Raw genomic sequence first — 23,519 nt, 5'->3', positions numbered from 1 at the left:
ACGCACATTGCCCTTTCTAGAGCCGGTGTTTGGTCAACACGGTCTCAGTCAAAAGTCATCGAAATCCAGATGTAACTTGCAGCATCAGACACTGACTAAAAAAAAAACCTATTCTTTAACGTCAGCATGACGCGCGGTCGGTCGCCATTATTGTTTAACGGTGCTCGGCGACGTCATGGGAAAACGCAGCGGGACAAGAATGAAAAATTAAAATGGCAAAAGTACAAGTAGGGCGGGTAGGGGTGGTGGTCGAGGGGTTCAACGAAAACCAACTTTCACCCGGGCAAGCTGTGTTTGTGTCCTGAAATGTTCTAAAGCCAAACCCGGTCCTCTTTCCTAAACCTTACCACGTGTTTTTGTTGCTTAAACCCAACTATGTGCATTTGTCGGAGGAAAAAAACCTCAATCTGCGTTGTTGTACCGGTGAAAACAGAAGTGTGTTTTGAGAGAAGCCAATGCATGTGACAGGCAGAACTTGACACATGTCCCAGAAAGTCCACAACCAACACACCCAGGGTATCTTTCACGTCGTATCTGGACCTGGAAAGTCCATGACCAAACGTCGATATGTGACGAAGTCGGAGCGAGAATGTGTTGTTTTGGTTTGTTCATTCTGGACTACTAGATACATGGCAGACTCAGTGAACGTGGTCCCTCTCCCTTTGTACATATAAACGTCTCATTCTAAGGTAACGAAAACACAACAATTATTATTTTAAGGTGATTATACACTAAGGAAAACACTTAATTATATTATAATACACTGCTATTAGTATAACCCCCTAAATCCAACGTACTGGATGTTGGAAAAAAAGATTTGAATTCTTCTTTCAGCTTGGTTGACTCATAGAAAAGCTTGTTTTCTTCCCTGGGACAGCACAGAAGTGCTTGAAAAGTTTGATCAAACAGGGCCAAACTGGTTTCAGAGTCTCTCAGTATAAGGGCGGTCTGACCCACAACTGTCACCTCTGGATGACAAAAACAGCGGTGAGCAGGACGCTGCAGCTTTCTTTCCCCTCCAGACGCAGAGCACCAGTTCACTGTATGCATTTAGATGACAGGCCTGTGGTTTGCAGGCTTTCTATAGCCTGTGGAGCAGCAGGTCTCCTCCCATGGTTTGGAGCTCAGAGGTCTGTAATCTCCCTCGACCGCAGCACCACCACCCAGATTCATTTCTCAGGGTAAAAATGACACAAAAGCCAGCTGGGCACACAGCAGAAAAAAGCATACACGTGCCCAGTTTGACAGTTTGGATGGGGTCCCTGTAGAGCAGAGGTTCTGTGGGTGGAAAACAAAAGAGTTATGGATACAAGAAAGAGGGCGTTGGGTTCATTATAAATACAAGCGGTGTCTAGTCATAGTTAGAGGGTGTGGTGAGGGCGGAGTCCCCAGCCTGTAAAAGCTGGAAGGCGCGTTTTTCAAATTCAGATCAGAGACACTATTATATTTACTATAGATATAATTAAACTTACCATGATATCAGGACCCTACAGCCATTACAGCTATGATGTAACAGTCTTGAAAGGTGTATGGGCTTTGCTAAAACATGATGCTAAATGTTATTTAACACCACTGAAGACGTGTTATAACATTATCACACGGGGATTTGCAACCTGAACAACTACATCTCCTTTGAGGCTCACAACTATTTTACCAATGCTTAAACAATCCAAAACTGTTTAGATAAAGCTGCAGATCCTTTTTGTTCAACCCAAAAAAAAACCTGAATTCACCATCGCCAAACCCACCAGACTCCATTTAAATAAACAGCAATTTTAGCGTGTATAGAGGCAGCATACTTTGACATCTAGCTGAGTGAACGAAGGGTTTATTTCAACCAAACCAGAGATGGTGATTGTTAAAACAGTGGAAACACAAACCAAAATCTTTTCTGTGACTTTTATTTTGTTTCAGTTGACTTTGAATGAAGTGTGTTTCATGACAACAAATTGACTGTTTATTTAAATGGAGTCTGGTGGGTTTGGCGATGGCGATTTCAAGGCTAGTTCTGGTTAAAAGAAAAGGATTCTCTCTTTAACAAACAGGTCTGTCTCAGTAGGGACCTCAGCCTGAACACAGTTACTAATTTAGATTTGTGTTTATAGCAATGTGGTTTGTACTATTGGTTTTGAATGTTGTAGTTGTACATGTACATATTTTGTAGAATAGAATGGTTGTTTTGAATTTTGCAATACTGACAGACTGACAGTGAGAAAACCAGCCTGAGATACTGGTGCATCACTGTGTTGAGTTTAGCAGCTGTTTCAGCCTCACTGAAGCGGTTTATCCTGTGATTTCATTACACCACTGAGGTGTGCCAGTGTGTGTGTGTGCATGAGAGGAGAGGCAGGATGGTGGGTGGAGTGGGCGGAGGCCATAAATGGCAAAATCTAAAGAAGAATGACGGTCGGTGGGGAGACCCTGCTGTGATGTGCCTCTTCCTCTTGTCTCACTGGTGTTTCCCTGCTGCTCCGTGGGAGAGCGAGGGAAGACTGCAGTAGTGTGTGTGCGTATAGTAATACGTGTAAGATCTAAAACAGATATAGAGCAAGAACATGACAGCGAGATACGAAGCAGGAAGAACACTGAACAAAGTCTGTTGTGATAGAAAAGAGGGTTTGGGTTGCTAGTATTTCATTCATATTCTGTTTACAATCTACACACGGCAGTCCCCCCAAAATGACTGAAGACATTCCTGTCCTCAAACCCTCTTATCTTTCTGTTGTACGAACAAGTTCTCAGTTGGTCTGGTTCATTTCTGATCAATATGCAGTGGCCACTAGTTACAACAGTTTTAAGTACTTTATAGGCTCCATCTGTAAAGCAGCACATTGGCAAAACTTTTTCCATGGGTAGATGAGAACTGCCTGAGATGTGGGCGTGCTTCAGGCGCAAACAGATATATGAGCTGTGACTCTGGTTGTATGCGAAATATGAAGCTGCAACAGCTATGGCTATACCTATACTCTGTGAATCTGGGGTTACGTTATGAGTTATGTTTCCTCACCAACACTGTCGTCGTATTGGCAACTTATCAACGGATGGCACCTAAAGCATCCACGCTTTTAATTGTGCATAACTTAAGCCTTAATATCTTCGAAACGGGTGAGTTATATAAATAATTACCCCATACGATTGTCACGAACGAGGAAATTACCCAATCGTTATTGTACCAGACTGTAAACATGTTTATTTCTGCTGTAAAGTTGGGCATTTTAACATGGGGGTCTATGGGGACTGACGCACTTTTGGAGTCAGCCTCAAGTGGTCATTAGAGAAACTGCAGGTGTTGTCACTTTTTCAACTCCAGAGAGGTTACTGTCGGGTTGGTTTAGACAAAAAAAAATAACCTGGCTGAGGTTTGGAAAAATATTATGATTTGGGTTTACAAAAAAAAACAAACAAACAAAAAAAAAAAACGTACTTTGCTTAGGGGACCTTTGTCGTTACGGTTTCAGTACTAACCATGTAGTTCGTGTTAAGGAACAATCGATCATGCTAAAAAAAAAAAATTCTGACTGACAGCTGGAAACCGAAAACAAACTGTGGTTTACCAAGTATTTGTCCTTTTTACAAACAGGGCTCTGTCTACTGAACACAAACATGTCAGTCTAGGGCGATTGCTGAAATGACTAAATTTGTGGAGGTTTTTTTGTTGGAGAGTCTCCAAATGTATGTGGCAATTATTGCTCCTAACTCTCAGACAGCCACAATTGAGGTGGTCCTGGAGAACGTAGGGTGCTTTCAGATCTAGAGTTGCCTTTCATTGGTCTGAATCAGGGACTAATTTTGTTACAAAGTTGCATAATTGCCTAGAGTTGGTTTGTGTTCTCACGGCAGCATTTACAAGCGGACCAGATAAAATGCTTTGCGCGAGAAAGCTGCTCTTGATTGGTCAGAATTTCCATGTGGGAAAAATCCAGGAAGTAAACAAAACGCTGAAGAAGAGTACACTTGCAAGATAAATGCGACACTTTCTAATGTCACAATGGAGGGACAACTACGCAGACTGCAGTTGGTTCAGATCAAGGTCGGAACACGTTCTCACCACAAATGAACCACACCAGAGTTTGTTTGTAACCAGACCGAGACCACCTCTTCAAGAAGATCTCGGTCTGGTTGGTTTGGTGCGCACCAGAGTGCGACTGCTGTGTTCACACCTGCCCAAAAGAACTGCACTTCGCAGGCAAACGAACTTGAGTTTGATAGAACCAAACAGGGCAGGTGTGAAAGCACCCTTAGACATTACAACTAACCCAACTGTAGCTGTAGCCTACAGTGCATGGTTGACAAATGATTCACCTCATGTAGAACAGACTGTATCACCATTTCATAAATGCTCAGAACAACTCAAACCAAACTGAAGGACAGAACAAAATGTTACTGATATCACTGCTATTACCATTACAGCATTACCACAATATAATGCCCTGTTTTGACTGCGCTGTCTGGTTGGTGGGATCTTGAAGTCCACATTAATCATGTTTAAAACAATAATATTTAAAGACTCTGACGTCTGCCATGATGGCCCTTGCTGAGAGAAAGAGACACAGAGATGGATGATGGACCTCCACTTGAGCCACATCAAGCGACACACAGCCACACCATATATGGACGTGTGTGTGTTGGTATAAAAGGCGAAGGTTAGCTTCAACTCAAGTGTGTGTGTGTGTGTGTGTGTGTGGGGCAATGGGTGAGGAAGCAAAGCGCTGGAAGTTTGCCACTTCATAACTCCAACCAGTGTGAAGCTGGCTAACATGTCTCTGGCACTGACACACACACCAAGACATTTTTCAGCTTTTATTTAAGCACACAGGGCACGCTGGACGTCTGTTTTTAGTTTTCTCCCATTTTTCTTGCTACGGACGGTTTAATTTACATGACAGTAACTGATGAAAGATCATTTCTCAAACACTTCAGCAGGCTCTCACAACTGCCAGATATTTTTGAAAGCCAGATTTCTGTCACCTTTGATCATGTATTGAGTGTTTTATTATTGTGGTTTTTTTTGTTGTGCATTTGTTTGACAAGAGAAAAAGAAAGATGATAATATTATTCTGATTTTAAAAACATTAAGTGATCAGACAGTTTGAGTCAATAAAAATCTGGACTCTTAACTCTCTGGCAGAGCCAATCTGTATCTTGCCAAAACAAAGAGCATGAAAATGTCTTACCTCCACAATGGGAGGTGAATAACTTTCACCTTGACCACCATCCAATTTTCATTTCATCCAAGTTCGCTTTTAACTCTAAAATCTAAATCCCCAAAGACTTTTTTCAACCAACAGAAGAGTATAGCACTCTTTAAATTTCAGCTGAACCATTAGCACCATGTTTTTACCCAATGACAGTGCTATATTGTCTGTCCATCTGCTCCCTGATGCATTACGTACAAAATCTGAGATAGAGAGGCACCGATCTGACATCCTGATGGATGCAGATTCTGACAGGTGCTCAGAGTTAGTGCCGCTAGATTTAAGTGACACTGCAGAGACCATCACAATCTAAATGACAGACTGAAGCTGTGACAAACTCACAGGAAGGCTTCTGTCGCAATGGGCGACTATTCCTCTTCTCTACATCTGATGTCTTGTGCTATGCCCTGAGGTTGACCTTGATCTTAAAAGGTATACTATGCAGGATTTCCTAAAAATATAAATAAATAAAACAATGTATAGACTAGGGCTGCCCCCTAATAGTCAACCAAACATTAGTCGACCAGAAAGGTTATTAATAGGCAAGATTTCATTGGTAGTTCTTCAGAACGTGAAACTCTATTAGGAACTGCGCCTTGTCAAAATAAATCAAAACCTGTATGACTGGAACGTGTGGGAATTTAATTTGAAAGGACAGACACAGGAAGTGGCCATGCTCAGCAGTCAGACAGGAGTCAGGTTAATTTCCAGGGCTGGTACCTGCGGTTATTCCACAGGCTAGTTAATAACATGTCAGGCAGGAAATCCAAAGTGTGGGATCATTTTGAGAAGGTGAAGGACGAACCCAAGGTGATATGTAAACTCATCGTCATTGGTCGACTACAAACATGACGTATCATCTGAAACATGGATATTTCCAGGACAATATATCGTCTGGTCAACTAGGAAAATTCTTAGTCAGGGCAGCCCTAGTGTAGACTCATACAGAAGTAATCCCTCTCAGTCATAACTAATGACCCATTAGAAGTGTGTGGCAGCATATTTAACTGCAACAGAAACCCTCCTCCTGCCTGTATTGTGTGTTCAGGATGTTCCGGGGCAGGTGAGGTCCCAACTTTCTTAAAGGTAGCAACTAGGTGTCAAACCATGAGCCGTTCGCGTCCAAGAGAATTAAAAAAAAATTGTATCTGCTTTTGATTCGAGAAGCTTGGTGACTTAGAGGGGACTTGCAGGGCTAGTTGGTGAACTACTGTAGCTGGCAATAACGCAGGAGTGACTGCGCCCAACCAAGAATTATACCAACACATATCGCCTGAAAAACTACAGTGTGACGTTTTTACTCTTCTGTATTTGTATGGATTTCGCCACCTTTGAACCGAGCTAGGCTAACAGTTTCCCACTGTTTCCAGTCTGTATGCGAAGCTAAGCTAACCAGGTGCTGGTGACAGCTTCATATTCATGGTACAGAAATAAGAGTTTTTCTTGAGGTTTTCTCTGTGTTTACGCTGCATTATGGACCAAGTTATGACATCTCTACTGCTGTATTCTAGTCATTTCCTGCTGTGAGGCTCCAGCACAGTACAGCTACAGAGGATGTTTTCTTCTGCAGTCTCACAACAGCAGCAGCAGAGGTTCAAATCCATGACCCTCCACTCACAAACAGGCCTGCTGCCACTACTGAGTACATTTAATGTAAACAAACCTCCGCCTGCTGTGTTTGTTGTTGTGTTATTTCAGTCAGCACTGCTGCTAATCAGACATGCAACATTCTCAGAGCTCAAAATACCATGTGCATGGTAGTAGGTAATTCTCACCTGATTTTGTACAGCTGCCAACTCAACAAGTGATGGTATCCGTAATCAACACTTTTCACACGCTCTCATGCCATAAGTCTATCTTCTTACGCAGTGAAGAACAAATTTATGACGTCATAGCGCAAAAAGAGGACACTGACAGCGCAGGGACAGACAAGACAGAGCAGCCAAGCGGCGGAAAACACAGCAGTCAAATCAGCCAGAGCTGAAGTTAGTTTTAAGTTTAACGTTTGACACACGATTACTCCTGACCCAGTGGCGTCTTCTTACTCAGTTTCACCTGATGCTGGGTGAAACTCAGTATTCAATTAATAGAAAACCAATTTTTTTCAGTACCTTCATTTTGACTTGCTAATATCAGTGAGACTAAAGATTAAAAAAATAGACTTAATTGGCCCCATGTAGTGCATTTATTTTCATTATTAATGTGTAGTTAATTTATTTTACATTAATATTTTAATAGAAAATAATTACTGTTTTTTAATAACTTTGATTTAATAAGTCCCAGTGACTCAAATTTAATACTAAACTGCATCATGTTACTGGACACACAGGAGATACCTTCATATGGGATTCTAGTGCTTTCCCAATTTTTTTTAAATTAATTTTATTTATTAAAAATTCATGTTTTTTTCCCCAATTACTTTCATGTAATGCAACCCAGTGACTAAAATTTAATACCAACTACACTGAACACACCACTTCATATGGGATTTTAATGCTTTTTCTTTTTTTAGATAAATATTTTAGGGGAAAAAATAAAATAAAATCCTGATGACATTCAATAACTTCCAGTGTCAAACAATTACTGTACCAGTGTTTCCCAGGATTCCTCTGCAGTCATTAAGATATAGATTTCAATTAGAAATTTCTTTGTTGTTTTCTGCTTGTTTTTTTGTAAAAATGTTAGGAGCAGGCAGAAGATAAAGTGTCTGAGGCAGAAGTTTATCATCAAATACCTTGTGCGATAACTGCACAGCGGGTTGTTTTCTCATTAAACAGACCTGTGCTCGGTTGTTTTAACGGGCCGCAGCTGTGTTTTCCTTTTGAATGAATTCAGCCCTGTGCGTGCGTTATTTTACGCTCCCCTGGCCTCTCTGTCTCCTGCTCATTATCTGCCTGTCACATCTCTCACACATCTGCATGAGAATCACAGTTAAGAGGTCAACAACTCCCCAAAATGGACTGACACCACTGTCTCTGTGCTACATACGCAAAGTAAAATAAGTTGTAGCGGCTATCCTGGCAACCAATTAGCCACTCGGCTGGGTGCGGGATGGGACTTGTTTTTGACGCGCTTAACTGGACGACTGAATGAATGAATGGAGGAATGAATGAATGTCCACAGTGACGTCCACAGTCGGGTGAGGTTCCCATTTATTACTGTCACGTTCAGAGCAGGTTTACATCATGGCAAAAAGTTTTATGGAATGATCTGACTAATTGTGATGGTTCTGGCTGGTGCAAAGTGGCGTCTTAGGGAGCGGTAAAAACCGTGCAGTCTCCCCGTCACCCATGCATAAAATGGCCGCCCAGCACACCTGAGCCTATATACTGATTGCACCCATCATGACGTGGACCCAAACCACCACCCTAATCTGCACTGCCACCCAGTGACAACTTAAAAATAAACAAACAGACAGACTGAAAATAGAGAGCAGACAAATAATGGCTCCTACATAAGTGAATGTTTTTTATGTGGTTTTCACACACCACACTGGTGTCTTTCCTCAAAGGAAGATTCATTTGTTCCACATTATTGTGCACATGTAAAAATAACATGAATGAATGAAACATGAATTTATGAACTACGAAAGTCACAAAAATGTTACAAAAACATGCTTAGCAACTGCACCTGTTACTTTAGGGCTGAAATTAATATGAAAATATTATTAATAATATACTTTTCTAATATCAGATAACCAGATACAAGATATGCGGGATATAACAGTATGACAAAATTAAGTACAAAAAGAGTTAGTATTTATGCATTATCAGACAAAACTCCAAATGTAGACAACAAAAACTTCACTAACACAGTTTGTCTGCCGTTTGCTTTAAATCATGAATTTAAATGACAGTTTATATTATTTCAATACAGTATTAAATTAACCCTTTTATGTACTGTAACTTAACACTACTGTTTTTGAAGTTATATGAATGTAATGTCTCCTGAGCTCAGAATCAAATTTAAAGCTTTTATCAAAATAACTTTTTTGCCATATTTGCTTAACCTGTTGCCACATCTCAACCTGGTCTCACTCCCAACTCGTCAAATCCCGCCCCTTGGTGAGTGGCCCATGGCGTCAGATACGGATGCACGGTGGTACCCTTGAGTGGTGGTATGAGACAGTCCATGAATCTGCCGCATTATAAAAAGCAAGAAAGTCCACCAAGGGTGGTGGAAAGGGAGGTGGATGGGTCAAATAAACTCTGGACTTTCACCCAGGAGACCGCTGTTTGTGTCCCATTTGAAATTAAAAGTCTATAAAGTTATTTTAATTAACAACGCAATGTGCTTGAATGTCTAGCATTCTATGCTATTGACGTATGTCATGTGATGTTACATCAGGTTAGTAACAAAAGCATTTGTTTTAGGCCAAACTAGGATGTTTTCGTCTATACCTAATCACATGCTTTCGTTGCCTAACCCTAAAGACGTAAACCTTAAAGTTTTTTTAACCTATGTTCTAAATTTATTTTGAAAAGAGTCTGTATATGTTTATTGAGCGGAAATTGTACATTTCCATTTGTTTTGAAAAGACAATGCATGAAAGAAACGTACATTGACACACCATCCTCGAGGGTCCAAAATTGATGCTGGAGGGGTACCTAGCGTGTCATATTTGGACATGTAGGACCACTGACTTTGACTTAGCGTCAGTATTTAACGAGTTGGGACTGAGAATGTGTTGTACAGCCAAATGGTGGTACAGGAGACATAATCTGTGAAAACAATCAAACTGTGGTCAAACTGCCAAACTAGGCAGCACTGATCAAAAAGGAATCAAGATTCTGTTACTACATTGCCTATTGCTCACCTCAGATGTTTTCAGAAACATATTTTGTACTGTTTAGCAGTATACTGATAAAGTTTGTGAATTGGCTGGTGGGCGCTGCTTCGTTGTGGCTGGTCTCGCTCCCAATTTGTCAAATCCCGCCCCTTGGTGTCAGATACCAATGCAGTGAGGTACCATTCAGTGGAGGCATGAGACGCTCCAGGCGGTGGACCCTCCAAGAAACTGCTTTCCAAAATGGTGGCAGGGTCACAAACTTTGTCATTTTACAGATAAACAGTAAAATATGCTTCTGAAAAAATCTGAGGCAAGAGTTAGGCAATGCAGTAACAGAATCATGATTCATATTTGATCAGCGCTGCCGGGTTTGACAGTTTGACTACATTGATTGACAACTTAGCTAGACACTGTTCAGCTGCGATTAGTTGTTTTCGTTTATCCATGGGGGATTCTTGCAATTGCCATTAGAAGGACTATGAGGAGGAGGAGGAGGGATGTGACTTTTTTTTTTTGCAGACTGTCTGTCTCATGTACTGTTGTGTGGATAAAGTGACAGTTTCAGCAAATATGACAAAAGTTACCAGCTGTAGCTTTAAAAGAGGACACCATTCTCCCCTGGAGGTGTACTTTGAGTTCTACATATTCAAGTCAACAATTACCTTTTCTTCCAAACATAACTGGAAAAACAAATTTATAGTACACAAAGGTAATTTCTGGAGGGCATGGTGACTCTGTCTTGATATGACCGACTATGAGCCTCTTTCAGTTTAGTCATTCTTTGCCTGCCTTTTCTGCTGAGGTGTGCTGCAGCTTGCTGGAGGACACAGAGAAATCACTGCATGACTCACAAAGGAGGCTGGGAGCTAAAAGAAGAAATACCAGCAAAAAGAAAAATACAGCATTCACAATCATATGCCAGTGAAACAATTAAGCTGTCAGCACTGAAATGTACTTCAGCATGAAAACTACGAATGCATTGTAACATAAACGTGTCCTTCATGTTTCTGTCAGACGCTGCGAGGATGAATGGCTGACCTCAGAGCTCACTGATTGGTTCGCTGATCTTTGCTGGCCGCAGCTGCAGTCATGGCGAAAAGCCCGGAGGTGAAGCTGGCCGTCTTCGGCAGAGCGGGCGTGGGCAAGTCAGGTAAGCTGCTTTATAAAAGTACTCTTTAAGTTTGTACAGGTCATAATTATATGTCCCTGTTTCTTACTCTGTTCATCCAGAGTTGCAAAAAACTACAACAATGTTAAAGCAGACTGATTCAAACTCATTTTGGTGGTTTAAATTATCATAAATCCATTTTCACCCATCTAAAAAGCTTAAATTCACAGGTTTCATGGTGTTTTACCTCTTTCTGCCTCATTTATATTGCCACTGTGCGTCTCACCATGACCTCTGCTTTCTAATGTTTCCCTCCAATGTCAGTATTTTTACGCTCGCCATAATTTCTCCTCGCTCTGTTTGTTTGCGTTGTCAGCATTACAGTAGGAGGTTGTTTTTGGTCTAGCTTAAATACCTTCACTTCCACAGATAAGTCCGTTGAGTCATTATCATTTGGTTTCAGCATTCCTCTGTAAGCTGCGGCAGCTCGGCCTCAGCCGGGGCCCTATATGTTTTCTCCAGCAGCTAACACAATAACACGGACCATATGTTTCCTGCCGGCTGCAAATCAAGACGGATTGTTTCTGTGTAGCAATCAGCTGTTGAAAAACATGCTTGGGGGATCTGCTGCATGTAGTAGGAGGCCATTAAAATGCCTGAGGAGGTCAGCTCGAGTACTGTACTGAAAAGTATAATGACTGCAGGGTTCATAACCTTCAGCTGAAAGGAGCGCGGCTGTAAAACAGCGCTCAGTGATGCAGACGGTGACACGAACATCTGAGACCTTGTTCAGGAAACGGAGACATTGATGCTCCAATCTGCAATGTCTGTCAGGGTTCTTACAGCTTTAGGCAAGATAGATTTTTAGAATCAATTTCAGAATAACCAAAATAGAAGTAAATAAATAAAAAGATGACATCAATTATGTCGGGTTAGGGAAAATTTTGCCAAAATTTTTATAACAACATTACTTTTTTTGTTGCGTGATGGAGACGAGGGTAAAACAGAACTGGGAAAGTCGTGGCGTTTGTTATGAGGTTTTCTTGGCCATTTTTTGTTTCTCAGTCTGCATGTGGAATTCCTTGATTCCCATCTTGCAGAGTTTGAAATTTTCTTTGCATCAAGTATGCCAAGCCTTGCGCGGATTGCCTTATATCGGTTTCAGTCATGCTACACAATCTCGATTAAACATATTTTTGTTTTTGGATTTTTATCCAATATCTGATATGCCGATATGTAACAACTCATTTGACTACCAATATCGAGATATCCACTTTTTTCCCTACCTAATTTTAGTGATCATCAAGTCTCTTCTGCACTGGAATTAGCATCACCTTATGCATGCATACTCTTATCATGATGGCCCACCAGCAGATGGAGACATGAAATAAAATGCTTGGACGCAACGTATGGAATATTCATTAATTGTGAAAAAAATAATTCATTTTAAAGCTGATATTGGCCGATACCGATGACATACCAATATTATCATTCATCCCTACTTTGTTGAATTTGCACTTCCCTGTGTCGTCCAGGTTATAGTGACAGCAAGCAGACAATGGATCATCTGTCATCTGTCTATCAACCTTACTTAATTTGAATGAGCATTCATAAATATGTTTTACCACAAGTTGGCTACTCGGCAGTGGGTTATTATGATTATTTGGTACTCTAACCTCGCAGCATTGACAGTAAAAGCAAACAGTAAGTGTCCATGAACTATTAAATTCTCTATTTTCCTCTGAGACTTTTCCTTTTTGGGATTTAGAATCCACAGTTAGCCTAGATGGACTCAAGACTAGCCATCGCTATCGAAGTCAGCAAAACTGGTTTGGCTGCAGCACCCCTTATTAACAAGTGGTGGAACAACACAGTCGGTAAATAGTTGGTTATTTACCTATAACTATTTGGTTATCTGAATATTTGTTACACGTTTGAACAGCATTTAATGAGGTGTCTGTAAGAATATGAGGAGAATTGTTTTGTTTTTTTGTGCTATTTAAATAATTTCTCTGATCTGACGTGACAATGTCATCACATCAGGTCAAACTGGCAAAACTTTGGGAGAGATTTGTGGTGATGGAAGCTAGTCAGTAGCATCTACAGGCTGAGAAATATGAGAAAATTGCTAGGACGGGTGCTTTTGAGCTGCTTTTTAGATGCACAAACTTTTTTTGACCGACATGGTCTTGTCCGTGAAGAGACAACTTGATGTCTGACGCCATTCAAATGAAACGTTAGAAATTTTGGTACATGCAGCCCACAGACAAATTGCGTCTGACATGAGGGAGCTCACGTTCTTTGGACTAGAGGCTGATGAAACTGTTGATGTAAATACGTCTAGGCAGTTTCCCTGTAACTCTTGTAAGCACGAGCAAACACATACTGTGAAGAACATCGCAGCAGAAATATTGACTGTGCACATGCATTTAAGCTGACGAAATGTCATAAAAAAAAATTCATAAAATCCTACTTCCAATATCTTAACAGTTTTAGGACTTTTTAAAGATTGATTTAAGAAATTTTAATGCAAATTACTGCCTGTTTTAGATTAATGAAATCAGTGCCGTTAAGACGTTTTAAGGTGAGCATAACCCTGTCTTTCCTTGGTCTAAGAAGCGTAGCATTAGCCCTGCCCATCTCCTTCTCTCTTCATCAGTCATCTTGATCAGTTGTCACCTGCCCTGATCCCTCACTGCTGCTGTCCTTTCTTATTTTTCCCCTCAGTCTTTACTGTGACTCTCTGCTCTGTGGCTGCTAACCTCATGTTCCATTTAAAAACTAGAAATAGCTGATGGGGTTGTTGTTCATGCTTCGGGTGCTGTATTTTCTTTTAAAATAGCACTGTGATGATCATTATTAAATCTGAAGACTTTCAAGAACATGTTCACCACGTAAGCTTGTTATATGCTTACTGGAAATGTTTCCTCAATACCAACTGCCTCCCTTTTCGCGTAGATTTTTGATGTTCAAGTGGACAGTGCTCTGCAGTTCCTCTTCCGTCAAGGGCACACTCTCTCTTTAATGCACCAAAACAGATGAGCAGCACGATCGTAGTCGTCGCTGTCACATCTGACGTTACATGTAGCCCTGGTGATCCCTTTAACAATGAACGGCTCTCATCTAAACATAGCCCTTTAGTAGAAGCCCACGGATGATAATGAATCAGCGTTCAACACAGGGACTTGGGCCGTACACTCCCACTTCATACACAATATGAAAGAGAGGAAAGAATGTTGTTTTGAACCTCGGTGTGTTGGAGTGAGCACTCTATGTGGTCTAGAAATCTCTATTTACTGTACTTCCATTCTAGATGTTATAGCATTTACGCAGTTAGAGAGACGGTGCTTTGAATAGAGGAGAACAGGTCAACCTCCCACCTTCCTACCGAGCGGAAGTGTCCTTGAGCAAGATACTAAATTCATGCTAGTTCTCTATCTGACCGTGTGTAGGAGGTGCTAAAGTCCAGTGTGTAGGATTTAGGGGCATCTATTGGCAGAAATGGAATATATTTTTATTTAGTTTATAATCGCCTGAAAATAGGAATTGTTATGTTTTCATTACCTTGAAATGAATTGTTTATATCTACACACGAAGAAGGTCCTCTTCCACAGAGTCCGCCAGAACAGACAAATTGAACAGTGGCTCTAGATAGTGTCAGGAGAAGTTCCAGTTCTGCAACCTCACTGCTTGATGCCACTAAATCCTAAACACTGGACCTTTAAATATTTCTATTGTAGGAAATAAATTTTGATTACATTTTATCTAACAGAGCTGGATAGTGCTATAGTCCAGATGATTAATCAGTTTGCCAACCAGAATTAAGTTAATAAACAGTGGTTATAATCGATTAAGTTTAAAGAGTTCTGTTTCCAGCTTCTCAAGCCTGAGAACTTGCTGCTCCTCACTGTTTTGTATGACAGTAAATTTAAGTTCTGGACTGCTGGTTGGCCAAAAACAAACAAGCTGAAGACATCTTCTTGGGCTTAGCAAATGTTTTATGCAGCGCTCTGATTGGTCGAAATCTTTTCGTTCCGCCTATGCGCCTATACTCACCGAGCATCAACTTGTGAGTGACAACTTGCATAGACCAATAGACTGAAGCCGGCGAAATGCGAGATCGAACGATGTGCGTACTTTCAGAGCATCAAATCGTACCAGCGTACTTTGATGTCAAATAGTCTCTATATACAGACTCTACATTCAGTGAATGTAGAGTCTGTAGGCAAACCCCGGAGATCTTGCCTCCGGAAGAAGAGCGGAAGAGCCCTGGTTTCCGGTTGTGGGTTGTTTGTAGTCCGTGTGATATTGATCAATCACGTTTGAGCCGGCTGCAGTTGTTGCCAGGTTAAACGTTCCGTGCAGTGAACTAACTCTCTGCAAACTCTAAATCCATCGCAATGGTTCAGCATATTTACTTATATATACACGGAAGTTGGAAACGGAAATTCGCCTCCTCAAACCGGAATGCCAAAAAATCAGGGGTCTGCCCCCAGAGGCTGTATCGCCGTCTGCTGGAAGTCAGACGCTGAATACAGTGGATGGGTTCCAAGAATGGATGTCAAAATGCGTGCCTGGTACGCAAAATTCATACAGGTTGGCAGGTCTGCATACTTATTGGCTAGGGCAGTGGTTCCCAACTGGTGGGTCGCGGGTCCATTCAGAATGGACCACAATTGTGTTTTATTTTGAAGTGTGGTTTCCTGCTGTAAAGTGAGTGACAGCCACGTTTTTGAGCTAGTTTGCTGTCTCCAAGTATGACGCTAATATATTAAACTGTGTGGACCTTGAACTAATGACTAAGGAGAAATCTGGACCCTGTGGGGACCCTCAAGCATGAAGACCAGAAAATCTAGGGCACGATTTTCACAAAGTCTATCAGCTTTATGATGCTAGTCAGCTTAGCCCGCTTTGCTGGGTTACTGAAGTTAACTGGACAGCCACTTGTGTCTAAATCTTCAAATAAAGTTAAGTATATCTCTGGAAGCACTTAAAACATCTCATTTATGATGGCATCAAGCAAATGTGAAAATTAGCAAAACAAGGCAAAAATAAACTGGAAGGTGAATTCCTCTCCTGACAGCGCTCTGCGAGCCTCACACTGCAGATTCAGACAAAGTAATAACTAATGCTATGGAGTATTTATTGCTGCATATAAGCGACCATGTATTTGAGTGCATTTAAGTCAGTGTGTTGTGCCAGCTCTGAGTATAACAAGTGCAAGCTGCAGTTCAGGAGTTATAACCAGAGGCTCATGATGGAGTGTTGGCCTTACATTTGTCATATTTATTTTTTTCTCATGGACAGTATGCCAGTATTTGAGTGCCTTAACTGTTACAGTAGAATAATGGCTACTGTTGCATTGACGTCATGCTATTGTGGAAGATAGTTTGGTTTTCCAAAAGATACATTGTACAGAGTTTTGGTTTTGTCTCAGCTTGAAATGATCTTAAACTTTGAACACTTTTCTTTCGTTTTCTCTGGTCTGTCTCTTCTCCCCTCAGTATTTTCTCCCTCTTACTCCATTTTGCAATTGCACACTTACAGTCATGTCACCTATCCACAGTGTAAGTGAGCTATGTGACAGTAATATATCCATGAGAAACCCAAAGAATATGCATTGGTGAGTTTTAATAATCCAGTTCCCCGAGTTTTTTCATCCCCAGTAGACACATACACCAACAGGTAATTAGCAACACTTGATTCACCTTGGACACAAAGTACGTGTATGTGTGTGAGTTAGTGTTTATGTGATGGTAGTGTTTACTATTTTAGAGTATTTGTGCTTTAGTGGTGATCTGTCACCTCCAGAAGCTGTTTGTTCCCCTGCTGGGTGGAAAAAATGTTTTCCTAACGAGCAGGAGCAGACCTGCTGGGTGTCTTGGCATTGTTGAGAGCTTGTTGGGCCCTTTGTGATGGTCTGACCTGGACTCCTACAGAGCCATCCAACCATAATAAACTGCAGAGTGTATTGACTCATGTTGGTTGTTCTGGCACTCCGAAGACTTTTGGTTTACTGATCCAGCGGAGGGAAACTGTGGTTAGGAAATAAGATAAATTTGTCCAATTACTGCACCTCCAACTTGGTCCTCGCTAAACACATACACGTGTACACGAGCACACACTCACAATGCGTTGATCCCAGTAAATAGAGTCGTCACTGGCAAGGCTTTGAGGGGTAAATACTCAGCTCCGTGACTGTATCTGCAATCTTTTTACTCGAGTACTATTGACACATATTTCAGGAAAAACGTGGCAGCAGATGGTTCACAAGTTGGGATGTTGTACTGCAGAGATCTGGACTCAATATCTGAGCTTGGAGCCAGTCTTTCACTCTGTTGTTTTAAGCAATCATGACTGTTTAAATTATACAATCAATGTATCATATAGAAATGGATAAATAGATATAGAAAAAGGTTGCACGGTAATGAAGTCAGATAGATTAGGTTAACAGGTATACCATGCAGGAATTGGCGGTTGCCGTTTTTCAACAGTATGTCAAGCTAAAGTGCAGTTTACTGCACTTGGCATTTTGCCTCACTATGTTTGCAGGTTTTTGGGCGCTACGTTCACCACTTTTCTAGCTTCCTCTTGGATGTGTGCTGTTAACATTCTGGCATCTGGTCGCTACCTTTCTTTAGAGTCCCCACCTCAACTGCACGCTGTACGCAGAAATGATGCAAACACAGCAAAAATAATTAGAAAATCAGAATATACAGGCAGAGGGTGGGGTCTCTACCGATAAATACACCCCCACTCGCCTCTAGTGGGTCATGAGCATGGTTTACACTGGTATCACGTGTAGATGTTGGGCAGATGAAACTATCAACGGCCAAAATGCAATGTCAGAACTATGCCAAAAAAATAAATACATTCATAGATTCCTAACAGATAAACACAGTTGAGTATCTAGCAGCCAAAGAACCAGATTTTTCCCTCACAAATTGGTGGAGACCAAAACAGAGCCAAAAGGTGGAATGTATTGCATTGCTAGTGTGCTTGCACGTCCCAGTGATACAAACAAAACTGGACCCACTTGTAAAAACATCACCCCATAGATCTACAGGCCTGGTGTTTCCCTAAGAATTGTTTCCAGCCGCAGTGCTGAAATGCACTGCCGTAAGATATTTAGCATGTCCACTGACACCAGAAGGGCAACAGACACATATTTGTGCAAGGTTGTAGATGTTGGATTACGTTAAAAAAAATGCTTCCAATACTCCATATTCTGTTATAGCTGTACTTACAGGTGGGGGCAGATGTAACATTTGACATCTAGTGTTGCGACCAATACTGTGACTCTACCATTGCTTGTAAAAACAATTGGTGACTGCTAACAAGTATAACACAGATACAAGTTACCTGCATAAAAAATGCATCCAAATAACTCAAGAGGTTTTTGAGCAATGACATCATAACCAAGTCCAACCAACCAGTCTCCCCTAATCAACCCTGCATTTACAGCCACAGAGACAAAATGACTCAAATCCTGGAGAAGTATAGATGAGAAAGAGCTGGTGTACATAAAGATGCCATGTGAGTCGTCTGGGTGCAAAGCAGAACAAAACAGAGCTAAATGTAAACACTGTCAGAAAACAGCAGGGTGTAACACAGCCTCCACAGAAACATTCAGTGCACTGTGGGCGTGTGTGGTGAGTGAGGAGAGGGACACAAAGGACAGGCAGGTGAGCAGTAACCATGAATGTGACAGTGAAATGTTCAGTGAGAGCTACAGTTTGTCAGAATTGACAGATCAGTGAAGCTATTTTAGCGGCACACTGAGAGTGATTACCATGTTTTGCCTCATCTGGCTCTTCTAATCAGCCTTCAAACTAGCTGGGATGAATATCGGCCAAAAATCATCAGTGGCTGATCGATCAGAGCACCGTTATCTGGGGGGTTTGATTTATAATCCTTACTCTTCTCCGACTCTGGCTGCTTAAGCAGACAAAGTAGGTTAATTGCATATGGGGTGGTTTTTATACAGCAGCAGCAGTAATCATTTGGGAGCAGTGCAGGGGGAACACTAAGGTCACAAACTCAACAGTGTACCTTTAAAGCTATTGGTTAAAAAATCAGTTAGGGTGGAGCTCCTGAAAAGCTACACCCAGAATGGGATGACTCTTTTCTCCACTTTCTGCTATTTTAATCAAGTACAAACTAATAATTACTGATGAAAACTAGCTTACAGAAAATGTGAGTCACTATCTGGCTTTCATCAGATGATCTGAATAAAATCTGGCTGTTTATCTCTGTGAAAACACTGGCATATAGTGAATAGTGTGCTTTGAAAGATGGTGAATGTTGTTCTTTTGGGAAATTAACTTTATGGGGTGCGAAGCGCCGGCTCGTAAAACATCTCGTCTCGTCGCTCCTCAAACATTCCGCCTCCTCCCCTCAGTCTGTCTGACAGCCAGAGAGCAGAACAATAACAAAAGAGCGGGCCAACATGTGTCTGCCTCAGAAATACTACTGTTTACCACCTCGAGCGCCGGCGAGGGACCATGAATCAGCCTAATGTACATGTTGGACTGGAGCATGATGTAAACAGTCATTCAGAGGGCAGGCAGGCGAAGCAAAGCCACAAAAACAAACACAGCGCTGGACGGACTGACAGCTACTGTGTTAGACTGAGGAGTGAAGGTAAAAATCCTGAAAGCACTTTATTCTTTTATAGTTTGACTTTTAGATTTTGACCATTACTGTGGTGCCTCTGCACTAATTACTTGTCAAATTGGATAAGCTGATGTTTCCCCTGAAATTAAATCTGCAACAAGGACCTTACATTTTCATAGAGGACAAAAAAATATTCCTTCAACATGAAAGCAACAGAAGCACCAGATGGATCTGCTTTTTTCCCCTGTTCATCACATTAAAAGGTTCTCGTAATGTCTCCTCTGTCTAATCCTTTAGCTGCAGGAAAACACATTACCTCTACGCTCCTTATTTGCATTTTTCCTGTTTATGAGTCACTCTTGTGTCACAGCAGTTAGAGGGGAACAAGACAATTATTAATATGAAAATATGGCAAGAGCTTATATTATTAGTCTAAAGACGTTCTGGCTGAGGAGCCTACGGTATGTGAGGCTCTTGAGAGGGGTGCACAGTATAAATTAAAAGTTAATAGAAAGACGAAGCAGCTCAGTCGCCAGAAGAAAATGTTGATGTTGTACAGTTGTACATGGATGCGTTTCATTTGTAAGTTCCATAAATATCAACTTTCTTAAATGTCGGAGTAGATGAGTGGATTTTGTCATTGGGCAGTGGATGGTGAGACACCTGCCAGTATGCAGACCACTACTAACCAGTGTTTGAGACCAAAAAACAACAAAACAGGTTGGTTTAGTGAGTCATTGCAGTGTTTCCAGCAGCTTTTTAGCCACCAAACATGGATGTTTATTAGCGAACCATCTCTGTTTTGTCACCAGGGAGAGTGCCATGCAAAGCAGTTGTTTTTCACTGAGTCATTGTTGCGTTACCTGCTGGAATATTGCCATGAGAAGCAGTTGCTTTTTACTGAGACATTGCTGCATTTCCTGTCAGGATACTGACACGAAAAGAGGTTGTTTTTAACCAAGATATTGCAGTTTCCTGCTGGGACAGTGCACAAGAAAGGGTTGTTTTTAACCGAGACACTGCAGAATTTTCTGCTGGGATAGTGATCGAATCAGAGGTAGTTTCTTACCTAGACATTGTTGGATTTACTGCCAGTAGGTGCCTTAAAAAGCATTTCTTGTCAGGATAGTGACACGAAAAACGAAGGCTTGGGCAGTATATACTTTTTCCATGTGACTGTATTTCCCTTCAGTCAATAAATGAACAATATAAACTCAAAGAGAAGTTAATATTCTTAGTCTTATTTTCCTTATTAAACAGAGAACATAAACCCTCTGAATACAAGTTTCTCTCATTGAAACTACGCAGAAACAATATAAAACTCAATAAAACTGTCTTGGTTAGTCTTGTTAGGCATCTAGTTGGTTAGTCCACTGCTCCAATTACCAACTGGTGGAAATAAACCCTTAATTCACAAAGTTAGATGTGAAAATATACCGTTTTTCCCTCGGACTCTCTCTCTGCTGCTGCTGGCCAACTGTAAGTCTGGTAACGTTATCCACACCCCTCCATCTCTCTGATAGTGGAAGCTTGAGTCGCCAAAGTATGCTGAAATGATTCAACAGAGGACCGTATTGGTTCTAAGAAACTATTCAGTAGAGCTGTGAGTTCACTGATCATACTTTTCCTTAGATTTTCAAGCTCTTCCAAAAGCTTCTCCATTTTTAGTGGCGGTGGAGCGTTATCCGCCATGTTGTTACACACATTCATTTGATTTGTCGCCTTTCCTCCCACCTTGGCTGCTCTGCTTATTTCAGCTCTCAAGCACAATAACTGCTTCAATATGGGGACACAATATTTGATGATAAATGGTATTTTATGGAAAGATTATGCTTAAATGATATAAAGCTCGGACAACATGCGCCTTAACACTAGCCCTTTTTAGATAGCAGTGATGCAAATTTGCAGGAAAGCCCAATCAGTCTTTTTTCAGCATTGGCAGTATAAAAATAAAATCAAGGAGTGCGGCAAATTGCCGCCTACCTACTTTTGTTTATATAGAATGTGCCTTTTTCAGGGCAATGGGGGGCGTGAGCAAGTAACAAAACATGTAGCTCAGCGTGTGACGTAAACAGTGACGTGGAAGGGAAGCCGCGGCTAGTCAGGAGGCGATTCTCTCGTAAATCGCCCCGTTCCTCACCGTCCCCGTCATCTGACGGTTAATGGCCTCTTTGTTTGCGAGGGCAAGGAGGGTGCGCAATTCCTTGTCTCCCCAGTTGCTCATCTTTACAGTGTCTGTCAGGTTTGCGTTTCCCTCTTGCTACTACCTGCTATCAGCCGTTTCCTGTTAGTCCACCACCAGTGGCTCGCACGTGCGGCGTCATCAACAGCTCCTCCCACAAGTCCTCAACAGCCCCTCCCATTGCGGAAGGCCGCCTCGGTCTGTTTAAACTAAAAGGGTTCTGCCAATATGACTACCCTACGAGGCGGAAAATTGGGCACCTCGGATCAACTCGCCAATCCTCGGATCAACTCGCACTACAAACAATGAGCTTAAGAGAGAAAGAAGCACCTGTATTTTTGACAGTATTGGAAATATACCATTGGGATTTCTTAAAACCCTGGTAAACTGTAATACTGTGATACCATACAAGCCTAGAAATTAGGTTGTTTTTTACCGAGACATAACTGGATTTCGGATTTCTTGCCAGGATCGCACCACAAAAAGTGGATGTTTGTTCCTACAGATATCACTGAAACATGATATTTTTCTTACCATAACCAAGAGGTTTTTGTGCCTAAACCTAACCACACATTATCCACAGTGTTGGAATGTAAATCATTAAGTTTCAACGTATCCACTCCATAATAACGTACAAATGTAACGTATCTGTGCTTTGAAGAAACGTACAATGCTAACATTCATTCTGGTGATTGGGTTGGACGATAAAGTGCAAAGTATACAAGGGAACATCTTAGTAGTGTGGGAAGTTTCTCTACGGTCACCTCATTCAGTCTTAGAGGTTCACCAAAGACTCTCACAAACCACACACAGGACAGGATACTATCTCATGAGGGATGGCAATGATGATTAAGTCATGCAGAATTTGTTCCTCTATTTTAATGATATTAAACTGTATGAAATTTGACTGTATTTGGATCTCTAATTCATTTTAATGTAATACAGTCTATGAAGACAATGTACAAGATAACAGCAGGTCTCCAAATAGTTTTGACAATATCACACTGTGATCTCCTGTTAACGACTTTGATATAGGCCTCCTGCTGAAAGATGGCCCAACCAATCTTTTCCACTCAAATCACTATCGCAGTGATCACGCTGCTTCCAATATCAACTTCCTGTGATGCCTGCAAGAGGAAATGAAAGCCCTGGAAAGTAATCAAATAACATCCATCAGGCTCTCTGCGCATTGCTCCTCGCTCTGCACCACAGTAAAATTAATAGGATGCAGGGGCTCAGGGGACAGATGCCAATCCTGCTGCACATCTTTGGCCTTTGACAGCTGAGAGAGCCCACAGCTGTGAAGTTGGCTGGCTGTTTGTCTCCGCTGATTACATGCCGCGCGTCGAACCCGGTGAGCAGCTGTAAGCTATGACTCATCAAATGCATTATGCTGTGGCACAAGTGCTCTAATCAGCATGTCAGAGGTAGATTTTACTCTTTTAGATAAGAGATCCGAAAAGGTTGACGAGTGGCTTTCAGAGCGACTGCGGTGATGTGAGTGCTCAGAACATCAAGTGACTTTTACCTACTTAAGCATGTTACGTAAGACTTAAGTTCACTTTAAGGTTTTTGTTCTTTTTAATTGTGCTTGTTTTTTCAGTGTGTGTATCAGAGATCACGGCCTCT

At 41.4% G+C, this 23,519-nt stretch overlaps 1 protein-coding gene across 1 annotated transcript in view; it reads left to right on the top strand.

The window, feature by feature from the left end:
- The window catches only part of rerg (RAS-like, estrogen-regulated, growth inhibitor), a 73,868-nt gene that overhangs the window by 2,384 nt on the left and 47,965 nt on the right, over nucleotides 1–23,519 (top strand). The window contains exon 2 of the mRNA XM_033614293.2: nucleotides 10,999–11,134. Coding sequence (XP_033470184.1) covers nucleotides 11,074–11,134 — 61 coding nt within the window. The 5' untranslated portion in view covers nucleotides 10,999–11,073. The remainder of the gene's footprint in view (nucleotides 1–10,998; nucleotides 11,135–23,519) is intronic.

The sequence above is a fragment of the Epinephelus lanceolatus genome, chromosome 23, assembly GCF_041903045.1.
Source record: "Epinephelus lanceolatus isolate andai-2023 chromosome 23, ASM4190304v1, whole genome shotgun sequence".
In the NCBI taxonomy this organism is placed as follows: Eukaryota; Metazoa; Chordata; class Actinopteri; order Perciformes; family Serranidae; genus Epinephelus; species Epinephelus lanceolatus.
Note: the sequence above shows the minus strand (reverse complement) of the source record. Positions and strands in the feature narration are given on the sequence as shown.